The sequence below is a fragment of the Thunnus maccoyii genome, chromosome 19 (assembly GCF_910596095.1).
Source record: "Thunnus maccoyii chromosome 19, fThuMac1.1, whole genome shotgun sequence".
NCBI lineage: Eukaryota > Metazoa > Chordata > Actinopteri > Scombriformes > Scombridae > Thunnus > Thunnus maccoyii.
The window spans coordinates 12,020,553-12,033,362 of NC_056551.1; the positions used below are offsets into that span (position 1 = coordinate 12,020,553).

At 40.0% G+C, this 12,810-nt stretch overlaps 1 protein-coding gene across 3 annotated transcripts in view; it reads right to left on the bottom strand.

Moving 5' to 3' along the window:
• Positions 1 to 12,810, bottom strand: part of rimbp2a (RIMS binding protein 2a) — a 65,055-nt gene that overhangs the window by 17,191 nt on the left and 35,054 nt on the right. For all 3 annotated transcript variants that reach the window (XR_006092671.1, XM_042395997.1, XM_042395996.1), the window contains exons 3-6: positions 10,619 to 10,708; positions 8,753 to 8,875; positions 5,635 to 5,739; positions 2,448 to 2,498 (exon numbers count right to left, since the gene is read on the bottom strand). Coding sequence is in view for 2 of the 3 variants with exons in the window: in XM_042395997.1 (XP_042251931.1) it covers positions 2,448 to 2,498; positions 5,635 to 5,739; positions 8,753 to 8,875; positions 10,619 to 10,708 (369 nt within the window). In the remaining variant the exon portion in view is untranslated. The remainder of the gene's footprint in view (positions 1 to 2,447; positions 2,499 to 5,634; positions 5,740 to 8,752; positions 8,876 to 10,618; positions 10,709 to 12,810) is intronic.

Genomic DNA, 12,810 nt, shown 5'->3' on the forward strand with positions numbered 1-12,810 from the left:
GAGGGTGTGTGCCCATTAGCACAGAGCAATAGGCTTATGAAGAAGGCTTTAAATTGATTCAATGGATTTGTAAGAAGAGAAGTAACTCTTTGACAGTGGTGTTTCCATTTGTCTGACCAAAACTCTTTATGTTTGTCTGAGCCAAACTCAGGCTGCCTGCTCAGTGCAATCGCATTAAAGTGCCTCAGATGGATAATAACCTGACCTCTCTTGAACTACCCTCAAACGAGCCTACACCCTACTGTCGTGACAAAAGGATTTAGAGTGAAATGAGAAAATAATTTCGAGAAGATGAGCCACCGACAAGCATCTTAAAGACGGTGATGAAAACACAGCAGGTCAGTAATTTGATCACAGGGAAATATATGAAATATTCAAGGACAGCCTTGATGTTGAATTAATGGGACGGTGTCAGTCTGCAACTGTTGCGAAAAACAAAAAAGTTTGATGAGTGATATTTTACACAACAACAGCACAGAAAACCTACAAGAGACTTTGATGTATGGGTCCCAACCTTTTTTATTTTTTCAGGAAAATAATATGACATGGCACGAGGTGTGGAGTACTGAATAACCTACATGATGTTACAGGATTTATCCACAAGTACAGTGTACTGTACTATATGTGGAATTCAACCTTCAGGCCATAATTTATGCCACACCACCTGTTTCAGGGCAGAGGGCATCGGCTAACACCCTGATGATGTTCCTATACCATCTCACTGATATTCAGATCAGATTAGTGTCTTGCCAAACCTGCATTAATAGATGCTCCAGATACACCCATAATCCATCCACACAGGTGTTTTCACTTATTTTGCTTGACAGACATAAAACACAATATACTGTATAAAAACGAGTAGACTTAAGTGTACAACTCATGAAATTAAAATGTATAAAATCAAGAGAAAGCCAGAGAAAATTAATGGGTTTTAAAGTGCTTTTTTAAGTAGTGTACATGCCACTGTCAGTACTTTATTTATTCCATTGTGGGGATTTTGAGGGGACTTTATTGTGCATATATTTCATATTCAGAGTTAAGTAGTAAGCATAGTGCGCTATATAGTAAATAGGAAGTGATTTCAGACACAGCTCTTGTTTGACATCTCCCTCTATCTCTAGTCAGTTTAGTGACACATGTCAGGGCGGGCAACTCACACCTTTATCATACCTTATTGTATTAGAGGATGGAGTTCAGTGACTTAACATTATTGACCGTGTGCCAAACAGTGATTGACTACAATTGTCATAGTGAAGCAATTGTAGTGTAGAAAGCTTTGGATTCCTCCACTTATTAAATCAGTGTGTGCATTTCAAGAATTTGAAGAGTGGTGTCACCAAAAACACAAGAAAAAAGTATACGGAATGGATTAAAAAGTGTGTTTGTCTGCGCTAACATAAGCTAAATTCGTTAGCATGCCCAGCTAAGCAGCAAAACAGGGTTATGTTAGATGTAAGTAACAGCATGAACTTAGATTTTCCTTATCGTTCTTATAATACTACAGTAAAATAACTCTAGGTGAATGCAAAAACAACGTTGTTTGTTTATTTCCATTTCTTCTGCATGGCTTATCAACTGGTGAGGAGGCTGACTGTTTGCCTTGTAAATACTGCTTTACCTGCAGTCTTTTCAGTCCCTCCCGGAAACTATGACTTTGCGATTGCAATAATCAACGCAAATTCAAGAAATCTCTGCAATATTTGCGAGAGCTTGCAGTTTTGCTAAATTACTGAAACTTTTCTGCATGAATTGGCCGAATCAACAGAGTGCTTGTGATTTGGACCATTTGTCGCATTTTGTGTCGTGGTAACTTATGTCATCGCAGCGCGCATTCAGCAAGGATTTAGGCACGCATTCAGGTGGAAGATGGACAAATCTCACCTGCCAACAAAAATGACCACCATTGACAAAGCAATGAGCAATTGAGCAATTGAGCAAAACACTTCCCAAATGTTCCCAAATGAGGTTAGCATTCAGTTAGTCAGAAGAATACAATTTGATGCTTTGTTCAGTCAACCAGAAACAACGTGGAGCTAGTATTAGTTTAATTAGCTAGCTACCTTCAGGTGATCAAATCTGCTAGCAATAGTTGACATTTCAGACAGCAAGATTGACAGTTGCCAGCCAGAAATGAGAAGCCTGCTTTTGTCTCTGAAATCAAGGATTCAAAAATTACAGGGTATAGCAAACTAACCTAACCTAACCCTAATTCTAACTTCAACCTCAGCAGAGGTGCCAGCCAGGATGAATGAAAACACCTATGAGGGTGTGTAGGGTCTTTACAATGTAAGATTCTTTTTAACAGATAAAATTGAATCAAAACTGTCTAATACTACATGAGGACTTTTTGTTTAATTGTATAATACAAACTTCATCAGTTTTCAGTGTTCCTGAATGTAATACTGAAGTAAAGCTGGGTAAAGATGTGTGTTTGTTCGTTACTGTACCTCTAACAAGTGTACTGCTTCCTCATGCTCTTGGTCAGCTTGAACCCGAGCCTGCAGAGAACACACAGAAACACACAGTGACAACTAACACTGTGATCACAGTTCATCAGGTACAACAGACAGCAAACAGCCATGGCTGTAGGTTTGTACCTCAGGTTGTACCTCAGGTTCCCAAGGTCAGGACCCCAATATTTTTTCCAATGTGTTTATTAATAAAAGTCGTGAAATATCCGCTTAAAGGAATAGTTTGGATTTTTGAAGAGGGGTTGTATGAGGTTGTTATCCATAGTCAGTGTATCACCTGCAGTAGATAGGTGTCGGCGACCCCCCCAGTTTGGAGAAGCAGACAGGAGTACCAGCACGGAAGCTAAGTAATGTTAGCCATGGTGACAGGCAGTTACTGAATGGAAATAGCCATTGGGTAACCAGACAAACTACTGATTTTTTACTTAATTTTACTGGTGGACTGTTCAGTGTCATTCATCCCAGACATCATTTGACAAATAGCTTATGTGCGGTTGCACTACAGACAGCAACCATTCATTACATTTTATGCCGGCTAGTTTCACCTGAGTGATTTAGCTAGCTAACAGCCAGTCATCTGATGGCAGATGGATAAACTTTACGCGAAATGCTTTTCTTTCAATTCAGCGTTTGACGCTGTGTTTACTTTCTTCACTAAGACAGAAAAAAAAATGAAAAAAATAAGAAAAATAAAGCTGAGTTTTGAGACGGGAGGAGAAAATGTGGGACAAGAGGTGAATGAGAGAAAGAGAAAGAGAGAAGGCGATGGAGATGACAGAGGAAGAGCTGCAGGTACTGCACACTATACTGCACATAATGCAATCTCAAGCAAAAGAATGAAATAAAGAACATGTATCTAATTTTACTAAATTATTTATATCCCACTAGCAGGAGACAAAAGTGAGGAGTCACAAAGAAAAGGACAGGCAGTGAACACAGAGGGTGAGAGAGGAGGAGAAGAAAGAGAAGAAAAAGTTGAAGATGGACAGAGAAATGAACAGACAGAAATAATATTGAATGCAAAGAGACAAGAGGATATGAAGGAGAGAGAGCAGGTTATGGAAAGAAGAAAGACACAGAAAAGGAGGCTGACCAAAAGAGCACAAGAGACAGTGAGGAAAACGAGAGAGAGACACCAAGCAAAGCGTTAGCGAGGTTAGAAGAAAGGTGACAAGAGAGAAGAGCAAGCTGAGAGGGGAGAAAGCTGATGTCAGTCAAATAGACACATTTCTACATTAACTGGATCCAGCCAAGTTGAAAAATAAACCACTCACAGATGAGAAAAAATTATGCCTTCTCAAAAAAAAATGGGTCAAACATTACTATAATTATCCCAAAACAAAGTTTGGCGAAAAGCAATTACACTGTAATGTAAAGTGGGAGGAGAAATATCCTTGGCTTAGATATTAAGTTTCAGAAGTTTCCACCCACTGTGCTATTTGCATGTCATTTAGCAAAAAAACAACAAACACCATGTTCATAAATGAAGGATTTCGAGACTGGAAAAATGCCATTGGGGAGAAACAGGGAATCATTTTGAACCACAGCTGCTGTCCAGGGCATCTAAAGGCCTCTGATCTTGCTGAAAATATTCTGTCAATTGCAAAAGAGCAACAGAAAAGCTTGAACTCTATTCTAAGCAATGCATATGCTGAGAAAGTTAATGAGAATCGCAAAGCTCTCCTTTTCATTAAAGATGTTATAATCAACCTGTCAAAGAGGAACATTGCACTGCATGGTAATTGTAAAGGAGTTCTTGGTATTTCCTTCAGACTTACATATTGCATCTTTTATCTAATTCTCATGCATTACTCCTTGACAGATAATTCATGTTATTGTCCACTGATATGGTTATAAGCTATTGTTATCCAATTTTTGCTCTTCTTAAAATGCACATATTTAGATCAGGAAATTTTTTTCAGGGGGCCATCAGTATTTCAGTATTTCCAAAATCCTGTATACAGCCATGCACTCAGCTGAAATACTGTCAACCCAACACCCTGGCAGAAGCTCACTGATTGATCACAGCACTGGTACTTGAAGAGATGCCTACTCTTGATGGCACTGCTCTGATGAACAGTAACTGATTTATTTTGGGGTATGTTAGTGTCTAAGTGGTGGCTAAGTAGCAGAAGTAAAAGCAAAGTTTTCAACATTAAAAACCTCTGTGTGAGAATCTCTGTTAGTGGATTGTTTCTCTTTGAACAAACACCAGTGCAAAGACAGGACGATAAGCAGATACAGACAGACAAACCTCACAGACCTCTGAGGAAACAGTCGTTTATGACCATATCAAAGCCTGAGTGCTCTAAACCACTAGGTATTTTGAGTCATTAAAATAAGAGGATTTTAAATGGGATATTTGGACAGCTTTTATCTTCTTATAATGCGTAAACAATTAACAGTAAATGATGCTGCAACAAGACAAAGACACAGCAAATAAAACATTTATGACTAAATAATTGTTCATTGTACAATTAAAATGTAGACTCAAAAGTGTCTCTGATTCATCATCAGGATGATTGAGTGCATCCAATCATCAATCTGGGCCAGGCTTGGTAAAATTGAATCAGAGTAGGTACGGTACAAGTCAAAAGTTTGAACACACTTTCTCATTCAAGCAAATGGGAAGGTGTGTCCAAACTTTTGACTGGTACTGAATATCAGAAGTATTCAAATCACTTATAATTTAGATGATCTTTTGTAATATTTGAAGTTTTACTTATCCACTTTCTAAGAAGAGTAAGAACACACACATATTATATATATACATACATATATATATATATATATATATATCTCGATCTTAAAAGGTGTCAGATAGAACACAACATCATGAAAAAAGTCATGTCTGCACAGTGGAGTTTCCAAAGTGTATAAATTTATCAACAACTCGAAAGGCAACATTTTTAGCATAAAGCTCTTCATCACATTATCAAACAGCATGAAAGGAGAACTGCAGTTCGAATGAAATCTGCTGATTTTTGGACAGGATTCTCGGGTCTTTATATTTCCTGATACAGTAGCCAGTGACAGTGATTCAGCACAAACTGGCTACTGACACATCAATAACTAAACAAGGAGCACTGGCATAGAGTCACTGCTCCTATCACAAAATCAATGACCCAGGGTGGTTACGTCAAAAGTATGAAAATGAACATACCTTTTGCAGTTGATTGATCTCCCTCTGCTTGGTGTGAAGGGCCACCAAGGTTTGCTCATGCTCTATCTGCAGCTGCTGCTTCAGCTCGACAGTCTTGTGCATATGCTAGAGAGAAACAAAGAGAGAGGAATGTGGTTATGATGAAAGATGCTATTTAGAGATGATTTTCGACAGTATCCCAAAAGAATACCCCGACCACAATCTTTCTCTATTGATGGTGACAGATACGGCTAAATGTTGCAAGTCTCAACAATTATCAGAATATTGCTGGCACTGAAAGGAGGGTGTATTCTGCAGTGGGTCGGCTATCATTCTGGCACGGAGCCTTTGAAGAATTGAACCCAATCTACCTGACTGGCAATCAGCTGCAGGAAATTCTGACATTTGTGAAACAAATACACACATTTTGTGATATCAGGATTGTTCTTGGTTTGTTTGTTGGTCGCATCAGCTTTAAAATCATAAATACCACAAATTAAAACAATGTACTCACCAAAGTCTTGCAGACCAATCAATAAAATTCACTATTGAGGTATCGTGTTACACAATATGGGCTTTTTCATAATTCATAAGCATATCTATCACACCCAACCAACTGTATACCCTGAACTGAGTCAGACAAAGCTGTCACACCCGGTCACCCATGCCAAACCCAAATCTACTCTTTCCCAAATTAGCTGAGTCATGACTATACAGTATCTATCCAGAGTCACGACCAGCTGCCACATCTTGCAGAAACAGAGTTAAGGCCGTAAGATGTTTCTGCAGGCTTAAGAAGAATAGACAGCTTAGAAAGCTCTGACATTCATCATTTTCTCTCTGTGTTCTCTCTCCCTTGAAAAAAAAAAAAAAAAAGAAAAGCCTCTTTACCTCCTGGAGTGGCTTCGAGGTGTCCTGAGCAGGCAGCCACTGCTTTGCATAATCAGGGAGAAGCTCTAAGCTGCAGAAAGGACTGGGCTGGCTGAGGGGCTGTCACTGGAGTCTTAGAGAAAAACTTTTTATTTTTTTTTAACTCTTGGAGATTCAGGGAGGACTCGATGAATTCACCTACATTTTCAGGAAACACCCCGTTTTCATGTAAAAACAGACACAGGCCTGAGCAACAACCACCTACTGGAGCAGCTGGATTTCAAGTGCTGTGTGTAGTGATTCAGTTTCCAGAGACTTTTTTTTTTCAGTGTGTCATTGGATTCAAACCAACAACCTTCCTTAAACAAGCTTGCTGCTCAAGACCTAAGGCTACTGCCAACCTTTCCTATCACTGAAGCATCAGTGCAAGTGGAGATGCAACATTTGTTTGTTTGCTGTTTGTGAGGTACACAATTCTGTAAAGACAGAGACCTTTGAAACAGGTGGAGTCTAGTCTGGCAAGAGCTGTAGACTTGAGACTTGGACTCGACCCCTAAAGACTTGATTGAGATTGAAAGCAAAACGTCCAACTGAAATCACATTTAGTCATTCTTTTTTGCAGTAAAAAATAATGACAAAATGTATTTTAAATGTATTGTTTATCCTTTTTTATATAATTAAAAGGAGGAAAGAGGTCTTTCCTCTTCAATGAAGCAAGGCAGTGAGTGCAAAGTTTGCATGACCCACAGTCAGCATTTCCACAGTCATGTGAATAAGACCCAGGTTGGAAAATGCCAGAGTTTTCCTTTTAATAAAGCTCTGCAGCCTAGTTAGTTGGATTGTCCTCTTCAGTGACAACTGAAGCCACTATGCATTTGTTTTGGGTTGTTGCACACCCTCTACTGTGACAGAAAGGCCCAGAATAATATGAGGTTGTGCTAACTGGTGTCTTAGTCCCCCATGAAATAAGCCTTTTGTTACCATATTATATAACTTTAAAACCAACATAGTCAGTGCTGTATCTCACTGGCTTTGACTGAGCCTTTAAAAAAAGATCAACCGTCTGTCTTTTTCTGTTTTTTTCATGTTGTGTCTCCTCCATCTCTCCTTCCTCCACCCACATCGCCCTGCGTAATTTTCTCTAAATAGTCTCTTTGTCTTCATAATCAATACACAATGAGAAAGTGACAAACTTTCTTTGCTGTATTAGGGAGCAGGTCGGTTTTTCTCAGATGGGTACATTTCTCTCTCAAATATCCTGACAAACAGACAATCAATAGGAGATGCAGGGAGGCGAGGATTTGTAATGAGAGTGTGTCTCGCGGCACAGCGAGGCTGTGTCTGATTACTATTGGCTGACCAGAGCACCATGAAAAAAGAGCTTCTCCATGAAAGTGATGAAACTTCACCTCCCACTTTGCATCACTTTCCTTCTAAAAGTTTTCTTAGAAAACAAACACATGGCTGATGGGAATAATTTCTAAAAGCAGCAGTGAATATCTTGGTGTGATGATGTAAGCCGAACAGAACCACTGTGGTGAACGAGGGATGAATGAACACAGTGGAGATGGGAATGAGCAAACTGACGTGTCTGACATGTAGGGTTGGCTCAGTGGTCTCCTCCACCAAAGAGCAGTGGAGATGTGGAATAAATTATCCCTGATTTATTTTATCAATCCCTGATCTAAAGTCAGATTCAAATACATTTATTATATTATCAAATCCATAAGTTCAAATAATTAAATCTCCCTTCTGTAGAAACTGTGGGAAGAGAGAGGAAATGTATTTGATGGGGGAAATATTCAAGAGAATGTGATTTGAAACCCTTTGATCAAGTAGTCCATTTTCACATCCATTATTTGTTAAAACTCAGCACTGAAGCACTTACTGACAAGGTTTCTGAGCTCTCCCTCAACACTCAAAATTGATTTCTGACATTATTAAGTTATTTGAGTTGGTCACATGGTTTCTCTTTCTCCATATCCTTTTGCCAGACGAGTAAAACCTCCCGACTCTTGACAGATGATTACGGAGACAGACTTAAATGTGTCATTTAATGAGAAATTTGGGTACAGGATTTGTTAAAAACTATATTTAAAACTTCATCAAATTTAAATTGTACCATGAGAGGAGGAGAAGAGGGATAAATGAAAAAGAGAATTAGCTCCAGGCTCCCTAGATTTTCCTCAAAATTAAAGGAGGGCTAAAGTGATTCTTGTATTAAGGGGTATGTGGGATGAAAGCACAGATAAATCCATAGATGTCTCACCTTTAGAACCTCTTCCAGGTTCTCCACTTTGCCTTGAAGTTGTCTCCTCTGCTGTTGGGCCACGTCTCTCTCCTGGCTCACCACAGCAAAGGTTTGTCTCAGCTGGTCATAGTCTGATCGCACCTATGTGAACAGATGGAGTCCAGGAGCAAAAGAAGAGAGGGACAAGAAAAAGACAACAAGAGAAGGAAAAGAAAAAAGAAAAAAAGTCAGTGAAGAAAATTAAAAAACACATCAAAATGAGGGAAGAAAACACTTTAATTTTCTCTTTGCTCTACTTTAAGAGTTTCAAAGTGTACCCATTTTCTGTAGATTTTTTCAAAAGAAGGAAACAAGCATGCAATTTTTATGAGGTTTGTCCTTGCAGTAGACCTACTTTTTACATTTATGAATAGAAGTGGCTTTTTTTGGCTGGAGGGTTGATTGGGAGTTCATAGTCAGAAGAGAAATTAATCAGCACATTTCCATTTAGCCTTGATGAGACAGAGCTGCTGACTTGAGTGTTCTGCCTCTCGTTTCTTCATCAGTCTGGAGGCCTTGAGCTAGGCTGGTTCCTGTGAAGGTGGCCTCATAGGATCGAGCCGAACCGTCCCTCAGCCGTGTGCCAATCATCTCATTAATTAACAAAACACACGAGCGCACAATAGATAAGCTCGCTCACTCAAAGTGCTCAAAACTACACTGCTGCAAAGAAAATGAGCTCATTCATAAAAAGGAATTTATGACTTGAGCTGGAGTCAATGGCTCCCTAGACCCATCTGAACTAAAATAAACCTCAAATAATTAATATTAACATTAGTATAAACATTTTCTTTTAACAAAAAATACAATTTCTAAATACAGTTTTTATTAGTTAATTCTCTTGAACTCTGACAAAGTTCCTCTAGAGCAAGCTTTACTTTTATTCAATAATTATATCACAAAGTCCTTGATCCCTGTCTCTTCTTTTCTGTCTTTCAGCGTCTCTTTCTTTTTATCCTCTTTCATTCCCTCATAGAATAGAATAGAATAGAGTAGAATAAACTTTATTGTCCAGCTGTGGTGGGAAAAATGTCCTTGGTCTCATCCAGGAAATACAAACACAAACATGTCCACATTCTCTCTCTATTCACAGTCCAGTACATTTTGTCTTTGCCACGATTGCCCTTACAAGCTGGTTACACTCATTCATACTGTATTTCTGGCGGGGCTGGGCCCCACTTTCCCTTTTCATCTCTGTGCCCACCTTGTCGGTGCACAGATGGCATCTTTTTGTGTGGCATGGTGGAGCAAAAGCTCTGAGCTGAGTCCCTGGACACGTGTCAAATCTGCCCCCTCTGTGAAAGTCACTATTAGCGCCAGAGTAACTAATCGCCTACCATCACGGATGGACACTGTCTCCGTCTGGGTCTGTGTGTGTGTGTGTGTTTATGTATGCATGTGTGCACACTGGAGAGTGAGGCTCAGGCTGACTGAGCCGGTAAAGACACAATGACAGGAGAGGGAAAAGGAGTGTTTATCAGACACTCCTTTAATTTAACACCAAAATGGAGCTTTAAGCCTAAAAATACAAAACATGACACTAATACCGCATGTATACACCCCTGAGTGAAGAAGCAATATAAAGAACACAAAGACTCAATACATGATAACATACAGTATGTGATGATAACAAGGCTGCATGTGTATTGATCTGTAGAGATGGATCACAAATGCCAATAGACAGATTTTACAGCCATTCATAAGACAATGTGTATGTGATAAGTAGCCCCTATGTCAGTGATGTAGGGGCTACATACAAACTCTGTGTCTGTGTGTGTGTGTGTGTGTGTGTGTATGTATGTGTGTGCAATACATGCTTGTACGCTGCATGTGTGAATGCCACACCTGGTCATACTTGGATGCCTTTAGGTGGCCGTTGATCAATTCAAGGTTCAGGCGATTTTTCTCCTGCAAGGCAGCATGGAGCTTTGCTTTCTGAAGAAAAAAAGAGGGAAACAAAAGAGTTTAGTGTGTTTTTATGTTATGATACATGATCTCCCTCATCGCAAAGACTTCTTTGCCTGGCTGCATCATGCATCGTCACAACTTCATCTTAAAACTATTACATAAGCGACAGATGAAAGACTCAGGTTAGTGCCGATCCCACCCTCCGTCTGTACGCATGTTTATGTGTGTGGCTAAGCTTTTCTCTAAGATGCTGTCTGGAGGACAAAACCCACAGCTGCATACTGTCACCAACCATTTGGTATGTGGCATTAGGAAAGGGAGGGGGAGAGAAGAAAAAAAAGAGGCAAGAACAAGAAGAAAGTGATGAGGCGAGAGAGGGGATGGAGGGTTAAGAGGGAGGAAACTGGGTTGGAAGGATGGTGTGAAAGAGGAATAGGAAGGGGGAAAAGGTTTGAGGGAGAGATATCTAGGCAAAAAGAAACAAGCGGAGGAGATGAAAGGATGGAATAAGAGAGAGCCGGTGTGTCAGTCAAATGATAAATGCGCAAATGAGCACATAGTGTCCGAAAAAACTAGCAAGCTAAAGATGACGTTAAGTTGCACGCCATGTAGAAAGGACTGAAAAGAGGTGTGCAGTTCCTATCTGCACTCTCCACTGCCCAGATTCACATTCAGAAGTTGTCATGCCGCTGGTGCTGCAGGTACTCAAGCATTACATAATTACGGCAGACTCAAACTAGGGCAACGCTCTCCTCCTATCACAGTTCTGAGCATTCAAGAGTGATTTCACTGTGACTGGTCATATCCTGGCACATACTGTAATACCACTTCATGCTGCTGAAATGAGCTCAGACTGTTGATTGTCATTCTCAGCATCCCATATTTATAATAGCAGTCTGGCCTTTTTGTCTATTCAGCTTTAAACAAAGAGCAGTCTGCAGGACTGGAGTTAATCATGTTTTATTTTCCTGGTAATGGTGGCTTCAAAGACCAGAAGGATTTTGGTTCAACATGTCTTATTGATCTGAAAATACTGCCTCCAAATACAGATATGTGTATTTGTAGCCTCTAAAAGAGGATTTATTCAAGTACCTTCTAAATATGTGTAGATGTGTTCCAATTCTATTACTGTATAGTCTAATACTGTCTATTATTACCTGAAAATGATCATAACATACACCATACATATATGCAATATGCTCTCTTGAGTCTGATTGCAATGATATACTCAAGCAAAAGAAGAGTTCAAGCTTTGTATGCCAGCTTGTGCACAAGAAAAGACGGTGCAGCCTGGAGGTTTATGATCAAATTTATCAGTACAAATCAAGGAACTCAATAAACCCCAGAGGAAAGGAGGAGGAAGAGAGAGAAACAGACAAAGTGAGGGGCCAGCCAGGTTCATCCATCTCTTTGTGTGCAGGCAGAGAGACAGCCATGGCTGTCAGAGGAAGACACAATCAAACCAAGATACAGATAGAGAACAGACAAGGACAGGAAGACACAGAGACTGGTGAGTGAGTTCACTCGCTGCTCTTATTGTGTAACGCTGTCGCCACAGCACATCACTGCAGACCACAGCTCAGTGTACCAAACCACACCTAGATACAGTGGCGGCCAGAAATGATCTTGTTCCCCTGCCTTTGACTGTCAATTATGGAGACATGGCACATCATGAGGTGCCAGCTGTAGTCGTCCTCTGCGCTGACACCTCAGGAAACGGCCTTGTAGATGACACAATAAGGAAGTGGAGTGGGAAGGGATGTGAAGATAACTGGAATAAAGGGGTGTGTAGAAATTTTATGGCTGGAGAGAACACTGACGGATAGAAACAGGAGGATAGGTCAAGCAAAAGAATGATTAGAGTTTGGTTGAGGGTTCCAGGGTGTGACGACAAAAGAGAAAAAAAGCAGGAAAAAAGAAAATGAATGACCTCTTAAAGGTTTCTTTTTATGGGCCTCAGGAATGATGTCTCCTTCTCCACTTCCTCCCACTTCCAGTGAATCACACATTCACAGCTCTGCTTAACACTCCATAACATCTTGTAAACACAGTGCTGTACTGCAAAGCCAAGGGACACACGCGCACTCTGTGCCAATTTAAACCTTCAATATGCACAAATAAACAGAAAA